We start from the raw sequence: 19,156 nt of genomic DNA, 5'->3' as shown, positions 1-19,156 counted from the left end.
CACGCTGCTGTCCAGCTCTTGTGGCACCACGTGCGAGGACACTGTCCGCTCTTGCCCCCCTCGTCCTACCTTCGTTGCCCATTCACGGGTGCGGTTTTTTCTGGGCTCTTGAATCTGTTCCCCTGGTCTGTGTGTGTGTTGTGCTGGGGCCACACTGTTAGGATTCTCTGGCTTTGCAGACATTCTAGGGTCTAAGGTGTCACCATTCCCAGATCTCATAGCGCCCAGCTCCACCCACTCTTCCTCTAGGATGGTTGTTCTACCCTGTGGACGCACAGCCTTTGCCTCCCCTTCCGCCACCTGGCCCGCACGCCCCCTGACCAGCAGCACCCGCCCCTGCCGGAGCGCCCCCTGAGCGCCTGACTGCGGGCACTGCTGCCCCCCTGCCGCCCACCCCCCCACTGTGAAACACCGGCTGAGGCTGGCGAGGGGGTCCACAGGCATGCAGGCGGAGGCGGGTGACGGAGCTGCCCCACACGCTGCCCTCATCATCCTCCGTCCTTTCTGCCAACCCTCAGACCTCCTCACACCAGCCGCACAGGTGTGGTGCGGGGGCTCTGCCGCGGCTACATGTACTCTGGGGCCCTCACCGCTCATCCCGACTTGCGAGACTCGGGAATGGCTTCTGACCTCCTGACTGGTGCCACCTTCCTAGAATAAGGACCCTTCATTCTCCTCCCTCCCTCAAACACAACCAGCAGTGTCCACCGTCTACATGAAATGTCAGCTGGGCAGCGCACTTCACGGCTGCTGGGACCTGCCAGGCCCCTGAAATGCTAGACGATTACAGAATTAGAGCTCTCCAGTTTAAAAAATAGCAACTACCAGGAATCTCAATGAAATGATAGGAAAAAATAAGAAAAATATGCATTTCATAAGAAACAACTCCAGTTTAAAGAAAAAACTGCTACCTCACAAGGAAATGTGTGATTCCTCCCCCTGGGTGGCACGCCTACCACAGGCCTTTCTCGTGTCCGCCAGCCTCCTGAGTAAGGGCTGCTGGCCTCTCTTCTGACTTCTCCTGCAGCAATTCTGGATTCCACAGTGGCACAGGGGGCTGCCCGCATCCCCCACCTGGCACCCCACTGGCCGTCCCTATGTTGAGTGGCGCAGGATCAGACCAGTGCCCGGCACTGCGCAGCATGTCAGCTTCACGTCACTGTCATGTGTGGATCTGCATGGCCAGCATGGCCATCAAGATGCAGAGGCACCCCATCTGCACCAACATGGTCCTCGCCTGCATCCGTGGCCACATCCATGCCCTCGCCCACCCCTAGTCTGGATGACCCATCAGTTCTTCACCGCGCTGATTCTGTTTGTGACAATGGCCGTCCAGGCTGCCCGCCCAGCAGACATGAAAGTCCGACCCTTGGCCTTCTTGGACTCCATGCTGGCCTGGGAGCTGGGTCATCTGTGGACAGCCAGGAGAGGTTGGAAGTCTAGGGTCCCCACTTGGTCTTCGGAGGCAGAGGGTGGGGCCTTTGCTGAGCACAAATGGACAGGGAACACTGTGCAAGCTGCTGCTGCACCATGCGCTGACTGGACACACTTACATGTGGCCATGGGATGGCCACCGCCGTGGTGACTCCTCCGTCCGTCACATCATCACGGGGCCACATGTGCTGTGCTTTCTCCAACGGCTGGAATGGAAGCGTGAGTGTTCCCGTCTTGCCAGGCTGCTCCTTTGGTCACAGAGAGCAGCTCTTCTCGGCCTGTCTGTGCCCACTGGCATTTCTGCATCGCTGGCTTCTCCAGGCCCCAGTCTGGGCATGAAGCGGAACACCAGGGAACTGACTGCTGGTCCTCCTGATGGGGCGAGCCTGCCTTCCTCCCTCCCCGCTCACAGTCTTCTTATGTGCGCTGCACGTAGCACGTCAGGTGCATGGTGTGCTCAGCAGGACAGACAGGGAGAAGAACATCCACTCCATCGTTCTGGAACTGGAGGCCTTCATTTATATTAAAAGTTGTAAATACTTGTTGTACCCTCTCACACCCTGGGATCACCTAGTTTAGGTATATAACCTCTTCCAACTTTTCCACTGGTAGAGACAAGTATGCATTTATAAACTGTTTTTTCACATGACTACACACAGGGGTATTCCATGTTATTTTTAGGGGGTATACCATAAACCCAGTATGGTATACAATGTTCTGCTGGATCTTCCTCCCAAACACGGATACTCAGATGGTTTAAAATTTTTTGTTATCACCAAAAAATGCAGCTACAAAACCATTATTTATGTGGGGTAGATTCTTAAAGATGAGATTTCGGAGAGTACAATTTGAATTTACATATAGGGCCATGCCAGTGACCCACAGGTTATACTGACCAGGATGCCTTCCGCCCACATCGGGTGCTCAGCAAGGCCGTCGACTGGCATCAGCTCAGAATCACAGAACTGTTCAGAGGCACTCGCCCTAAATTATGTTAAGATTTGACAGTTACACATTTACTTACCTAGTGATAAATTTACATTTATACTGGTCTCCTTATGTAAATTCTACTATCCATATATACCTTTTTTTTAAAAAAGATTTACTTATTTATTTTGAGAGAGTGAGAATGAGAGAGAGAGAGAGTACAGGAGAGCGGGGAGGGTCAGAGGGAGAAGCAGGCCCCTCGCCGAGCAGGGAGCCCGATGCGGGACTCGATCCCGGGACTCCACGATCATGACCCGAGCCGAAGGCAGTCGCTTAACCAACTGAGCCACCCAGGTGCCCCGAGTGACTGTTACTGTAATACACTGCTTTAGCTCACTGTCCTCAGTCAGCCTGGTGATAGCATTTTAAGTTCTGAGATGAAAACTCCAACTACGCAGTTACGTTTGCTTCCTGCTGCCGTTTGGAGAACTCTCTAGGGTAATGCACAAAGACCCCTTGAAATTATGGGAGGCCACAGAGTTCCCATAGACACATACAAGCACATGCTAAAATAGTAAATACACTGTTGCATTTAAATATTTAGTTTAAAATAATTAAAAGATAACATATCCAGATTTAAACTATTTCTTTCTTCTTTTGGGCTTTGTTTACATTTATTTTTTATTTTATTTTTGGGGTTATGTTTATAAAGCTTTTTATTTTTTTTTTATAAAGATTATTTATTTATTTATTTATTTATTGAGAGAGAATGGTAGAGAGAGAGTATGAGAGGAAGGAAGGTCAGAGGGAGAAGCAGACTCCCCGCTGAGCAGGGAGCCCGATGTGGGACTCGATCCCGGGACTCCAGGATCATGACCCGAGCTGAAGGCAGTCGCTTAACCAACTGAGCCACCCAGGTGCCCTATAAAGCTTTTTATTAAGATAGATACCTAGAAGTTCTTTATTCTGGTGCTTAATGGAGCCAAAGAGAATTAAACAAAAGACAAGTTTAGAGTAGTTTCTGAAAAGTCAGCAGTTTAAAAAAATGATCATTTTAGGTCTTAAATTTAGGTCTGTGATCCATCTGGAGCTAGTTTTTGTGTGTGGTGTGAGGTAGGGGTCCCCCTTCATTCTTCTGTATGTGGACGTCCTGCTCTCCCTGCCTGTCAGTTGAAGGGGCTGGTCCTCCCCAGTGAGGATGGCGGCACCCGTGCTGGAATCCAGTCGACCGGCAGCGTCAGGCTTTAGTTCCTCCCGGCACACCGTCCTGGCAGCCTTATTGGAAGTCGTCTGAGTGTCCAGCTAGGGACTGATGTCCGGACTGTGGATGCCACCCCCTCGATCTCAAGGTCTGTCCTCACACCACCACCATCCTGTCTTGATCCCTGCAGCCTGGTGGCAGGCTCTGGGATGGGGAACTGTGGAGTCCTTCCATTTGCTCTTGTCCCAAGATTGTTTACACCACTCTGGGCGCCCACCCTCCCTGCATTTCCACAGGAATTCTAGGATCAGCTTGTCAATTTCTCCAAAGAAGGCAGCTGGGATGTTGAGAGGAATCGTGTAGAATCTGTAAATCAATTTGGGGAATCCTACTGCCATCTTAACACTATAAAATACTGATTTTATTTTTTTGATGCCATCATAAACAGAATTGTGTTCTTAATTCTATTTTTGGATAGTTCGTTGCTAGCGTATAGAAATACAATTCATTTTTGTATATTCATCTTGTATCTCAAACCTTACTAAATTCATTTATTGCTTCTAACAGATTTTAGGGGATTCCTTATGATTTTCTTTTTTTAAAGATTTTATTTATTTGACAGAGAGAGACACAGTGAGAGAGGTAACACAAGCAGGGGGAGCGGGAGAGGGAGAAGCAGGCTTCCTGGGGAGCAGGGGCTTGATCCCAGGACCCCGGGACCATGACCTGAGCCAAAGGCAGACACTTAACGACTGAGTCACCCAGGCACCCCTCCTTATGATTTTCTGTTTGAAGACCATGTCACACACAACTAGCTTCACTCCCCTTTATAGCACGGATGCCTTTTTCTTCTTGCCTACCCGCCCTGGCTAGAACCTTGCTCATAGCAGCATTCTTCAAACAGAAACAGGAAAACCTACACTAATGTCCTTCAACTGAGATGGAAATGAAATGTGGTCTATCCACACGACGGAGTATCGCCCGCAATAGAAAGCAGTCAGGTACTGAGACACGCGACAGTGCGGGTGAACCTGGAAAGTGTCTGCTGAGCAAACGAAGCCAGACACAGAAGGCCACACGGTGTGAGCTTCCACTCCTGGGAGAAGTCCAGCACAGGCAGACCGGCTGAGGCATACGGTCGACCAGGGGTCACCGAGGGCTGAGCGAGGGCAGGGAAGCAAGGGGGCTGCTGCTGTGCACCAGGTGGCCTTGTGAGGGAGCTCGGACCGCACTGACAGCACACGGTGGTTGTGCCCAACGCTGGCGCGACCTGCCCCAGTGGCCTGCCGTCCGAGTCAAACGCTGCATCTGGTACCATCGTCCTAGTTGCTGATAAATCACGTTTTATGCAGGTTATAACAGACATATTCAAACAAATGACTATCATTTCATCAAATAAATGATGAAATTTTTGGCTCAGTTATTTTGCCATTTGGATGAATGCATCTGCATCTCGCTGGGTGAGAGACTGGGTTATGTATGCAGACGCTCCTTTATATAGGGGCGCATATCTTCTAACATACTAAGGTGAATCCTGGAAGGATCTTTTTAACTTTCAATGATGTTTCTATTTCACAGTGGACCCTTTAAAACGCTGAGCAGGAAAGTCAGGGCGAGTTTGAGACTTTCTACACCCTCTTGTACAGCAGGGGCGTCTAAGGTTAAACCAGTTACTAAAAGAGTCAGTAATGCAAAACCGCTTTTCAAATCTTAAACAAGTTTCATGATTTCAATCAATTGATAGGTCATACAATTTTTGTCATCTTAATTCAACTGTTAGTATGTCCCAAGTCTGAAGCTTCATGATAGGGATGGGCAGACGCCACCAGAAGGCTTCCCTGCGACCTGGCCGTTAGGAGAGCGCCAGGGACGGAAAATGTCTTTGGACAAAAGGCGTGTTTTGTGATTCCTGAAGAAGGAAAATGCTGTAGCTCCTTAATAAGGCAGAGTGCTCTGGAGGACGAGCAGCAAAGCAGGTAGAGGGGAACTCAATTTCTAAGGACAAAGTCCTGCAGGCACACGTCTCAGGGCGGCAACGGAGAAGATTCACAGGCAGGCAGAGGACACGTTGCTGGAGACGCAGCTGCAAAGTGTTCTGACCCAGTGTTTGGCGGCTGGCGTGGCCACACCGCAGCTCGTGCGTGGGACAGCCAGGGCGTGGCAACCACACAGAAACAAAGGGAAGTCTGCCCGCGGCACACTGGGGACAGGCCACCCACCCAACCCCATGGACTTCCAGCGCAGGATCCAGGCTGTAAGCAATGATCACGTGAGATCAACACAAAGCTACTCAGACTTTACAACGAAGCAATGAGGGATGGAAACACAACTTCTAATACCCTGCAGACTGTGGCCATATTCTTTGTTAATTTGTATTTGCTGTAAATGAGGCTTTCTCAGAAGACCGCGGTTCCCAGTACAATAGGCCTCTGTTCAACCACTGCTTGCATCAAGTGCCTCACCTGGGGTGAACAGCCCAGCACACACACAAGTGCGCGCTCCGGTCATGCACAGTGCCAGACCCTGCAGGTGTGTTGGCGCCAGAGGCCCCAGCTGTCGTCTGCAGGCCAGAGAGCCTGTGCCTGGCCCCAGCTTACAGGGCCCCTGGCTTACGGGACATAACCCCCAGCTCCAGGTCTCCCCGGCGAGGCACGCACGCCATGGTCCACTGCCCCTGCCACTGTGGACACAGCGCTTCCCGCTGCAGAGGATGCGGCCTTGGGAGCTGACACGAGCCGGGTGCAAACCGCACGGCCAAGCCAGGTAACGGGTGCTATCGACACGGCGCGCATCCTAAACGACCTGTCTCAGGGCGTGGTTTGGGAATGCTCTGTCATACAGGAGCATAAAGATTCCCAACAAAGGAATTCGCGGCTCGCTCTAACAGGCTGCAGTCGGAGCGAAGTTTTATGATTTCCGAGCCCTCCGCAGCACCGCTCTCAGGAGCAGCCGGCGCAGAGGTGGGGGCTCCCCAGCGGACTCGGTGCAGACGACCTGCCCTAGCATGCCAGCGCCGTCTGCTCATTTATCACGGCACGTCCACCATTTCTGGTCAGTGTCAACATGCTCTACACCCTGGCAGCTAACAGATGTCCGCTCTTGTCGAATGAACTGCTTCATGTTTCACGCACTGCTGGCCACACGCGTCACTATGGCAACATCACTCATTTCAGATCTTACCGGAAACGTGCACCCCAATCAAACCTAATTACACCACACTGCTTTCTTGTCCACAAGAAGGAAACTGTAATGCAATTGCGGGACACTTCGTTCTCTGTTCTGCTGGGGCAAACGAGAGGCCGCGTGATGGACGCTTCTTGTCAGAAAGCGTATTGATGAGGCACAAGCCCGATCACGATCACACCGAGGACCGCCTTATGGGCAGGTCAGCAGCGAAAGGCTCCTCACACAGCAGCTCATTCGATTAAGCAGATGATGTCTGCAAACGGTCTTATACCCCAAGTTCTCTACCCTCTGCCAAACCACCACCCCCGTCAGACCCTCTGCGATGGTGGAGCCCACCATAGTGACCACTGGGCCCCGGCCAACTGCAGAGGACCTGAATCAGTCACACGACGAGAATACTACAACACAGAGCACAGTTACTTCAGTCCCTGCCGGACGACGCTTCCCAGTAACAACAGATACGCAGCTGCGCAGGACCCCCCGGCAGGGCAGGTGAGCGCAAGTTCGGGCCATGCAGCCCTCCCGGCAGACAACACATGGCTCTGCTCGGAGGCTTGGGGGTCCCTGGAGGCCGCACGCTGCCCAGAGGTGAGGGCCCAACCCCCGTGTGCTGGCAGCCTCCATCTGTGTGAGAAGCTGGTTTCTAGACTAGTCCTACTATGTGCTGGCAGTGTTGTGACAATTACACAACTCGTCCTCGATGTCCTTCTCCTGCGATTTGGTCCGTGTGGCCTTTAGAAGCAGCCAAGGCAATACTCCCTCCTGAGTGCCCTCAGGGAGGAGGACCCGTGAAGGGCAAGTGCCCGCGGCCCCATGGTCCCAGGGCGAGGACAGGCACAGGGCTGGCACAGCGTGTGGCTCGCCTGATGTGCCGTGGGTGGCGTTCACCTCCCGATTACGGAGAAAGGGTCTGAAAAAGCTCAAGACCAAAAATTTTTAAAAACACTAAAAATGTTTAAAACTCCATATGGCTCCAACACTAGGAAGTGGTGACAGGGAGTCCCTTCAGTGACTTCTGGAACAAAAAGGCCTCTTGGAAATTGAAATGTGTAAGATTCTCTCACTCACATATTTTATATGATATTCTGTAATTCTTTTTAAATATCAGAAGCCCAGATTATTTATTTTTGCTTTGTCAAAGCAGCAGAGTGAGACATGAGGAAAATGGGGTTTTACTTTATGACTCTGGGCAAAACCACTCATCCTTATCCTGGATGGAACTCAGAATTCAAAGACAAATGGAGGAGCTATGATGAAACAAAGGAGAATGATGACCCCATCACCATTTAAAATGCATACTAAAAAGTTAGCATTTTAAGAAGAAATGATGTCACAAAATCCTTCTTCCCTTGCTGATATCACACATCCAGAGACACGGGAAGAGGAGAGAGAACCAGTCACTCCTCAAGCATACTGTGTGCTGACATATGCTTCTCGTTTGCGAACCGACGTGAAATCACAGGCACCACACTTAGGTGTGTTACATGCAGATTTCAGTGGCCATGAGAGCAGGTGGGCTGCAGACAGGACAGCCCAGCCCGCACCTGCTCCCCGGATAAGCACGCCGCGCACCTCGCACACAGGGCAGGAGGGGAGCACAGAAGTCCGAGAGGGGAAGGCCCCAGACCTTTCTTGGTTCAACTGTGACACCGTCATTGCTAGTTAGCATTCAACTGCAAACACTCCACAATTTATGCATTGTACTGATAATCGCTTTTGTTATGTTCAGTCTGGTTTTGTTGTCCAAGATGATGCCATGGACATCCCTGGGCTTGTCTCCTGCTGCGCGTGCACATGTGTCTCCTTGGGGAGCAGGAGCCAGAGGGGCACCACGGTGCGGAGGCTGTCGGGGCTCGTCCATTCGGACAGAGCGGTGGCCACCAGGTAACGCTCCCACCAATGGTGCAGACAAGGTCCTGGGGCAGGGTGCGCCTCAGGCAGGTCGGACTTCTCCACACGGGGTGTGGCACTGAGATGCCCACCCTCTCGCTTAGCTCCTGCTCAGGTCTTCAAACTTACATCCATGCAGGCTTTACACAAGTTCTGCTTGGATTTATTTCTAATTACTTTATACATTTTGCTGCTATTCTAATTGGCCTTTTTGGAATTAAATGCCCCCACTGTTGTTGGTATGTGGAAACGTAGTTTAATTCTGACACTGAATTTGCAGGTGTGACTAAGTCCTTCTGTCATCCGGCACCCTTGCCTCAGGGCTCCGTTGGGCTTCTCTGTGAACACGCACAGATCTGTGCACTTGGGGCACAGCGTGCCTGTTTGTGCGGGACTCCGAGTGCATGCTGCTGTTCCTGGTTTCCGATTGTATTTATGCACAAGGTCCAGGCTGCTGAATGCAGGGCTGAGCATAGCTGGGCTTTTCCTGCCGCCGGTGGGCAGCCTGACAGCCTCCCGTGCCGCCCCCCCACAGACCTGTGTGCTGTAAACTCACAGATTCTCCAGGACTCTCTTCTGTGGGGTCACTTCAGGAATCTTTTTGAGTTTGGGTTTGCTTCACTCCAGCTTCTCCAACAAAATAGTCCTACCTGTCTCCCAGAAATAACTCAACCTCTGTGGAGGCACGCCTGCGTGTCTCCCACACTGAGATTTATTCTCTGGATCTTTTCCTGTCGGCTCGGTGACGATGGGAAGGGAGAAATCTGATGGCATTTTCGCAGCCTACCTTCTTGAGTCTGAGCCCCTCGTTACTTTGGAGTTCTTCGGACTTACGAGCATCACCTGACGGGACAGCCCCCGACGTGCCATAATGACCAACCCTGACCACAACCAAATGCCGCTGGGGTGCCCGGCTAGCTCAGTCAGTGGAGTGTGTGACGCCTGATCTCAGGGTTGTGGGTTCGAGCCCCACGCTGGGGATAGAGATTACTTAAATAAAAACAAAAAAAACCACTCTAAATTAAAAAACAAAACAAAACCACGTGCCACAGGCAACTGGATTTTGACTGGAACTGCAGTAAACCTATCATTTCATCGTGAAGGCAGGCTCTACGCAATCCCGTATCTTCGCGCTGGGGACCTTGCGCTGGAGACTGCAGTCTGTCCCTTCAATGGTTTACGTCTTCCTTCACGTTTCTCTGTAAGGTCTGATCATCCTCACACACGTCCTTCACTCCCCTCACGTCTGTATGCTCACGTGTTTCACACGCGCTTGCGCTACCACGAGTGGGGCCTTCACTCTTCCGTCCGCTTGACACGCAGGGAGCTACTTTATTATTCTGACCTGTGACCTGACACTTCATTGGTTCGTACTCTTAGCAGTTGATTCCCTTGGTTCATTATTTCATCTACAAATATTTGCTCCATCTTTCAGGCATAGAGCTTATTTCTAGTTCTTGTCTTACTGCAATGGCCAGAATGAAACATGTTAAGTAATAGGGCTGTTAGATTTCTCTCTTTCCTAAGCTTTTTCTAGTATTTTATTAAAAATAATGTTGAATTTTATTTGAGACATATTTTATCATATTATACAAGTATTCTTAGTTCTAGTTCACCAAGAATTACTAGGAGATATTTTTTAAGACTTATTTATTTTAAAGAGAGAGCATATGTGACTGAGGAGAGAGGCGGAGGGAGGGAGAATCTCAAGCAGATTCCCCCACTGAGCACAGAGCCCAACACGGGGCTTGATCTCACGACCCTGAGATCACGACCTGAGCTGAAATCAAGAGTCAATGGGCAAGGGACTGAGCCACCAGGCGCCCCAAGAATTACCAGGAATTTAAACTATGAATGAAGAAATCAGGAAGGGATTTAACCTGTTGCTAGGATTTTCACTGGATTCAGTTTATGTTTTATTTATTATGTTAAGGATTGACAAGGATTCTTTGATGAAACAAGAGAAAAATGAAATAAGGGCAAATAAAATTTGGGGCAGGGACCTGAGGGTGGGATAGTCACTTGTAAGGCTCTTCAGGAGAACATTACTGTCAAAATACCAAACCCAAACACATCTTGTTACATTCTTCCAACAGCTCACAAGTATCATCCTGTAATAAACAGGCAAGCAGTATTTCCTCTCCAGAAGCCGCACTAATAAAACAAAGAACGGCACGGCAGCAGAGAATCAAAAATATATAAACATGTCATTTAAATCTCTAAGGATTTAACATTTTGCTAATTCTAATGATACCGTGTTTATTCAAAGGTGAAGGTTAGTTGTGTGCCAGTGTTCAGCGGAGTCTGGAAAATCCTAAATTTGAATGACTTCAATACGCCGCTACACATGCACACACGCACACATGCATGCACACACAGACGCACCAGGGTCACCCTGCACTGGATGCCGGTGAGCGCACACAGGCACATGCACACCATCGTCACCCTGCCCTGGATGCCGGCGAGCACACAAAGGCAAACATGAACCAGGAGCAGTACCTGTTTTGTCCGTGAGCAAGTACACCAGGCGCCCCAGCTCCTCTGGGATGGTGCTGGTCCGCACAACCGTGCCGGGGATGCTCTCGTCCTTCATGATCATCCATCCATATGCGGCTTTGCCCATGTCCAAGTTCACACGCAAACTGCCAAACAAAACCGGTTCATTACAATCGTTAGCAGGGTCCAAACCTACACGATATGTTCAAACTCACGTTTTCCATACAGGCGTATTATCTTTAACTTCATGGGAACTAAGTAGGTAATACCGTATTTCAGACTTTAAAATAAATGAATTTGTTGACACTTAAGCCAACAAACCTTTTGAGGCCCCTTATCATGTTTGTAGGCGACAGTAAACAGGCTCCTCATCCTGGTCCTCCAGTGGGGCGTGCGGAGGCAGATGTGGGAGGAGAAGGTGGATGTGCGTTAAGTACCCCCGCTCAGACACAAAGGAGAGATGGTGCGTGTGTAAGGGGTTCAGGCAGCATCCCACTCGGAACAGATATTCAAAATGCATCATGACCTTGATCCGCTCATTTTACAAGAACAAACAGGATGCTCTCCTGGGACGATGAATGCCGGACCAAACACATCCTGGGAAGACTAGGCCCCTCACAATACCAGGCTCCCGAGCAGGGACCTCCCTGAGGACTGGGGCGGTGGTGTGGCCCGAGCAGAAGCACAGCGGGGGAGAGTGGCAGGAGGTGGGATCAGACGTGGCAGGGGCCAGACCATGGTGCAGAATGTGCGTTTCACAGTCAGGGCAACGGATGAAGGGCTCCTCTGTGACCCCAGCGGCACTCAGCTCCCTGTGGGGCTTACTGACGTGCTCACTCTGCTCCCGACTTCACACACAACCAGCTTTGCTCTCGTTCACATTCAGACTCAAGACCATTCAGATATGCTTCCAATTCTAGAAAAAAATCTGTGCCTGATTTGATTTTGTCAAGAAAAGAGCAGATGTGGTATGTGATATACCTACACAATGCAGGGAAGCTGCTGACAGTCACTCATTATGACCAACACGGCAATTCATACAGATCTACCTACTAAGAAACGCACCCTTGAGAAGCAACGTGGAGGACTCAGAGTCAGTGGAGAGAGTCCAGTCTGTAGGTAAGTTAAAGAAAATTAAAACAATCATAATGAGCTATTTGTCCATAAAGCTCACATCTTAAAAATCCTAAGAACTCTGCGGGTCAGAAAGAAGAGTTTTAATTGACAAGTACACAGACTTCCACAGGCAGGCAGGAAGTTTTCAAGAGTTCACAGGGTGCTGCTGGGCTTGGGGCGGAGTGGAAACCCAAGGAGCACCTTCTGGGTTCATCTGCGGTGCTCTCTTCAAATCATGAACAGTTAGGGCTTAATAAAACCACTGCTATTGTCACATAGCTGTAAGAATCTGTTATTTCACAAAATAGTCACAAATAAACGTCAGTGGGCTATTTTCGGCTGACGGCACACACCCTCAAGGCCAGTGAACAGAGAATGCGGATAATCTTCAAGGAAAAATAAAACACAAGTTCACTTTACAAGTGAAAACTATCATAGAAAATGTATCTTCAACTAAGACTGAAATACCACACAGGAAGCAGAAGCTTGAGTTTACATGCATTGTATATTTTGGTCAAATGTTCGTATAGTTTGCTTTTTAATGTTAAAAATCTCTAGAAGCTCAAACTTCAAACACTAAGTTGACAGAGTAATTATAATTATCATCACTATACTTAGTAATGTGCTAATTTATAGAATTTTAAAATTTAGACCTCCGCTCGTCTAGTAAAGTACTTTACAGTAACATGACCTATGAACAAAAAAACATTAAGCCTACCATTTTGAGAATTACAGAGATAGATCATAAGGTAATGGATACCAGTTATTTTAAGCTCATTTTATTGCTAACTGACCAACTGTGATTTTGTGATCAAGAGATCCATTTCAAATTAAGTGGAAAAGCTGTCTGCCATTTTAGACAGTCAAGTGAACAAGAAGGCCACAGTGATCCTCGCTGTCACACACACCGAAATGGAGCCCCTGGACTCTGCGCAGCGTCAGGAGTGTCAAGAAGGGGCGCCGCAGCCGAGCACAAGGCTGACTGGGGAGCAGGCGCCTCCTGGGGGCTCCTTCCTGACCAAACAGTCCCACCAGGCCTCACCTCACCACCGGGAAATGTCGGAGGAGGGAACCCGAGCCCTGGAGCAACAGGAGGCCTATTTCCCTCAGTGCCACGGTGGGGCCAGGACCCCACTCAGCCCACCCGCTGCCTGCTGCATTCAGACTGTCCTGTGATACGATGGTGCAGTGGCGCTTGGCGGCACTCGGGCTCCCGGCTGAGCCAGGCCCTGCGCCTGCAGCGCTCCCCAGGGAACGCAGCTGCCCAAAAGGGCTCACACACTCCTGCCTGACTGAGGCGTATGTGTAGATCTTAATCTGAGCAAAAGAAAAGTCATCTTAATGAGAAGTTCTATCAAAAGTAATCAAAGCTTTTTCCTGTAAATTGTCATCTGTGGGAAATGGCACAGATACCGTTTTATCTGAATCTCCCCCCAAATTTTTCATTTTGTGACATCTTTAACCTCTTTTTTGGGGTGCGGAGCCCAATGTGGGGTCTAAACCCATGACCCCAAAATCAAGACCCGAGCTGAGACAAAGAGTCGGATGCCCACTGAGTAAGCCATCCAGGCGCCCCATCCACCTCTTCGTGACACACCGTGGATGGCAAGGGATGGCACCAAGATCCTCACTGGCTGCACTCTCCCAACGCTGGGCACGTGGAGGGGAACATTCAAGTCTCTTCTGGGAATCTGGACCTCTGCCCTGGGCTTGAGACCAGTGTATTCTGTTGCCGGCAGACGATCCGACCTCAGACTCATCACAGATCCCCTCTACATGGATATATACAATGGAGGGTAACATTCCCCCTTCCTCGTCTTCCGGTGCCAGACAAAACAAAACAGAGAAATCTACTCTTTCTCGAGGAAGAGGAAACACTCCTTGGGACCACCTGTCACCTGAGCCAGAACTGCCGAAGGACTCCAGGTTCCTTTTCCCTTTCATTTCCCTTATCTCAATAATCAACTCTGGCCCACTCAACCTCCCCAATTCTCCGAACCCTCTTTCTATGCTCCATCAGGAAGAGGCATGGCCAACTGAATTTTACAGGGTTAAGGCTAGGTGGGACTTGTACTGATTTTTTAATTTCCAAATTTACCAGTTCTATGATCTTGGACAAATGACACACTTGATCTTTCTGAGCCTGTCATAGTACCTCTAAAATGCCATCTACAGGGAAGGTCACTGTGGGTATCGGCACTAATGCATAAAAGCAGGTTACTGAATTATGTTACTGTATCACTGTCTCAACAGTCGGGAGAAGGTTTTATAGAAAAGATGAGCCCTGAGATAAAATGGAACGGACCCGGGCAGGCAGCATGTCGCGCACCACTAGGGGAAGGCGGGTCGTCAGCAAACCTGAGCTTGGAAGGTACCGATGGCACGTAAGTGGAACAAAGGTGGGTACACACCTAAATCCACCGGGAGTCCACCTGAACCGCATCAACTACACACACAGACACAAAGAATGTACAGCCTTCAGCCCTAAGAAACAAAAAATCTGGTAAGGTATGAAAGTAGTTTAAACTGGCATATGCAAATTCTACATCACATTATTAAGTTTTTGAATGGGTGTGGGAAGATGAGAGATTGGAAATGAAATAGGAGAAATAAACGGAGCATCGAGGTTCCAGATCAACTGAAGCAAAAAATGCCAGAGCCACAAGGAGAGTCAGAAGCTGCACACGAGGCAGCGGGATGCCTGGGAGTGTGCCAGGACCTGGGGCCCCCCAGAGGGCTCCGAGAACACACCCTTGCTCCGTGCCACACTTAGGGAGACGGGGGCACAGTAAGGACGGTCTTCAGGGAGACTCACCTTTTCGCCTTCTGTTCAGAGTGATGTCAGCCCCAGCTCCTCAACATCCCCCACAATCAAATATTAATCATAGGCTCAGATTATCAGGGTGAATGGCAACAGGTAATTTAGGCCTTCCCCACCATTCAGAGTTGTTTCAGTGTTTACGTGGGGGGGGGGGCACGTGAACTACTGCATACACTATGCGCCAGCTGGAGCCGAGAGGGTGTGTGTGTGTGTGTGTGTACTGACAGGTAAAACACACCAGGGTGTGTGTGTGTGTGTGTGTGTGTGTGTGTGTGTGTACTGACAGGTAAAACACACCAGGGTGTGTGTGTGTGTGTGTGTGTGTGTGTGTGTGTGTGTGTGTGTGTGTGTACTGACAGGTAAAACACACCATACAGCAACAGCATAAAGATATTTATGCAGGAGTGAGGCCAAATATTTTGTGTCAATACGTGAAAGAGATAAATATTCCTATTAAAGGGCCAGCACTTCCTGTAGTTCATAAATAAGAGTACTAATTAAATGCAATTTGATACACCTTAAAATGAAATGTCTCTGGTAGTCTAAGAATAAAGGAATGGCAAAGGTGTTTAAGACCCCAAATTAAGCATGTAGCGGTTGTGTCAAAATATTCATAAGAAAGCTATAACCAGGCCAAAAAAGACCAGATGAACAGGTGGAAGGCAGGGATGCCTGGGTGGCTCAGTCAGTTAAGTGTCTGCCTTCAGCTCAGGTCATGATCCCAGGGTCCTGGGATCGAGCCCCACATGGGGCTCCCTGCTCGGCGGGGAGCCTGCTTCTCCCTCTGCCTGACCTGCCTGCCCCCTCCCGTTTGTGCACGCAGTCTCTCTCTGACAAACAAATAAATAAAATCTTTAAAAAAAAAAAGAAAGAAAAAAGGTTGAAGGCAGAAAATCAGATGCTTTTCAAGGTTGGAAAAGCTCAGCTCAACTCTCTACCCGAAGGGGACAGTGTAACCACAGTGAAACCAGGGCAGAGGATAGGACTGGGAGGAAACGCCCCCCAGCGCCCCCACGATGGAGCCCTGCAAACAGAGCGGGGACGAGTCATGCCCTTGCTGGGCTGCAAGGCTGCAGCAGCAGAGGCACACCCCTGCTCTGAGGTCGGACCGGGGCACTGGGCCTTGAATATCCAGGCTACGCACAGTGAGGCAGTGCTGGATTCTGGGTTCTGGGAGCACCAGTGCACTCTCAGTTTTCCTGAATCAGTTTCAATAAAGTGTGTAATTACGGGAGCAGAACATGAGCCTGAGACCGCTAACACCATCTGTGCAGGCAGGTGAGGAAGATGGGGCACAGAAGACACTTAAGCGGAAGAAGGCAGAGTCAGCAGACGGGGAGAAGACCCAGCGGGCACTGGGCTTCTTGTTCGAGCCACACCCAACAGATTGCTCTTCTCATCTTCTTTGCACCTGTTTGACACACAAAGTCCCCCTTTAACTTAATTTACAAACCGCATCTATAGATCTTTCATGAAAAAGTACCACAGTCTAATTAAAAGGCAAATGAGATAAATATATCTGCAAATATGAAAGAGCTGTTCGTTATCATATGAAAAGACAACACAAACTGAAACAGGAAGGGCCAGAAGGACAAAGGCCTGAAGAGTGAATCCAGCTACTGGTGCAGTAAATGCCACTTTACCCTGAGAAGGAACAGAAGAGACCAAGTGAGGCCACAGCAGGAGTGAGGTGTCCTCAACCCAAGAATGCAAACTCACAGCCCCCAGACTTCAGAGCCTGAGACCTCCACCTCCAAGTATATACCAACTCTCGTGGATGGTGATGACAGTGTTTTGCTTTTTTGTAACGTTTTGTTTTTAAAGATTTTATTTATTTATTTGACAGAGAGAGACACAGTGAGAGAGGGAACACAGGCAGGGGGAGTGGGAGAGGGAGAAGCAGGCTCCCCGCGGAGCAGGGAGCCCGATGCGGGGCTCGATCCCAGGACCCTGGGACCATGACCTGAGCCGAAGGCAGACGCTCAATGACTGAGCCACCCAGGCGCCCTGCTTTTTTGTAACTTCTAACTTTGAAGTTGTTTTTAGACTCACAGAAGTAGCAAAACCAGGGGAGTTCCCGGGTGCTCCCCCAGTGGTGACACCTTAGGGCATGAAACACACTCTGCAGAGCCAGTGTTACAACACGATTAAGTCAAACGCAGGCTTCATTCAGGCTCTGTCAGGTTTTACACACACTCTTCTGCTTTATGTGTCCCAAGGACAGATTCGTGTTACACCCTGTCCACCATCGGGATCAGACAGTTCCATCTCACAGTCCTCAGGTTAACCCCCAACAGTGCTAGCTGCCCCCAACCCGAACCCTGGCAACTGCTGAACTGTCCATCATCATAATTTTCTAACTTTAAGAACATCCTATAAATGCCCAAGTTGTTCTATGTATCAATACTTTATTCCTTTTTATGAATGGATAGTATTCATCGTATAGATAGACCATAATTTATCCAGGTCACATTTTTTTTTTACTGTCACCTTGCATTCCCCAAATTTGCTATGATATAGTTGCACTTTGTTGTTAAAACAAAGCCTGCTGCATTCTCAAGAATAAAGTTTATCACATTTGGGGCCTGAAAACTGTACCTACCCTTGGAAAGTACTGCCAACAAAGTTAATCAGAGAGTTTCATTCAAATTTGTCTAACTTTCTTTATACAAAACTGCAAGAAAGTTCTGTGATCTTGGGTAACGGCAGGCTATACTATTTGAACCAATGTTCCCACTGAAAACAGTAAGAAATACTGTATAAAATGTTTTTTAAATTTCTTAAAAGAAATAAGGCACTGAATAGATACGAATTTCTGGGTTGAACCCTCATCAGTTTCCACAAAGGTTAAGTGATCACGTGCCAGGCCCCAAGAGTTTGAATTCTCTCTTCAACAGACTACCTGTGCAGGAGCAAAAACAAAGACCGGGACCATCAAAAGGTGGAGGTCCAACAAGAGGCCCTTCTTTCCATGAGAGGCAGGGCTGTGAGGGGCTACACTGTCACACTAAGGGGGAAGCTGGAAAGCGAGGCAGGTGCATGTGGAGATGGCACCAGGCTCACATGATTCGGTGACTGTGAATCTCCAATTTGGGGGAAGATGTTCCAAGACAGGTGGTACCTCCAAGTATACCGCAGAAGCAAGTGTAGAGTTTTCAGAAACACGTAACTTTCATCTTTGATCTCCCATTACTCATATAATTAGCTTTTCAAATACAATTACCAAAGAAAACCTCCCCAAATAAACCAAAAACAAAACACAACAACAAACAGCACAGCACTCAGGGGACCGTACTAGGAGCAAGAGCCAGAAGGGAAAAACAAGAGGAAGGATCAACAAAAGCAGCAGATCCCACACGTGACTGACACAGGCTGTAAAACAGGGAACGTACGGAAAACCAGAAAGACATGTGCAAGGAAGAGACAAACATAAAAATGAATAAATCAATGTGATGAAGACACCAAACAGAATTTCCCAAACTAAAAAGTATCAATAACTGAAATTAAGAACTCAATTGGTTTGACAGAGGCCTAGACGCAGCCACAGATGAGATCAGTGACTTGGAAGTCGGATTGCTGGGAATGATACAAAATGGAGAATGGGGACAGAAGGTGGAAAATAGGGAAAAACAGGAGAAAGAAAGTGGGGTTAGGACACTGAACAAATCTCACATTCATGTCCCCAAAAGAGAGGGGACAGAGCAGTATATAAAAGGAGACAACCACCAGTTTTCTGGGATGGGAAAGGACCAATCCACAGACTGGTGCATTCGAGAAATGCACCGAATCCTAAGCATTATATGAAAAGCAGCTTCTGTCCCCACACAGCGCCCAAGCCCAGAGCAACAAGACACAGGTCGGAAAACTGCTGCAGGGCGGAGGGCACCAAGGAGCAGCGTGGGGCATGCAGGTGGAATTGTTTCAGGAAGGAAAGCCAAACAGAAATCTAGAGCATTCCCAACAAACCCATAGTAAACAAAACAATAAATTTTTGACAGAAGGAAAATCATTCTACATAAAAGGCCTGACATATAAGAAGAAATGAAAAAACACATGGATACACCAAAGTGCATAAAGAATGTAGA

General features: G+C 48.9%; 1 protein-coding gene across 1 annotated transcript in view; it reads right to left on the bottom strand.

Annotated features, from left to right (window-relative positions):
• ATP9B (ATPase phospholipid transporting 9B (putative)) overlaps positions 1–19,156 on the bottom strand; it is a 266,980-nt gene that overhangs the window by 54,923 nt on the left and 192,901 nt on the right. Inside the window, 1 exon segment of the mRNA XM_035723907.1 lies at positions 11,138–11,280. Within this exon segment, the coding sequence (XP_035579800.1) occupies positions 11,138–11,280 (143 nt within the window).

The sequence above is a fragment of the Zalophus californianus genome, chromosome 14, assembly GCF_009762305.2.
Source record: "Zalophus californianus isolate mZalCal1 chromosome 14, mZalCal1.pri.v2, whole genome shotgun sequence".
Taxonomy (NCBI): Eukaryota; Metazoa; Chordata; class Mammalia; order Carnivora; family Otariidae; genus Zalophus; species Zalophus californianus.
The sequence above is the reverse complement of the archived record's forward strand: the minus strand, read 5'-3'. Positions and strand labels throughout refer to the sequence as shown.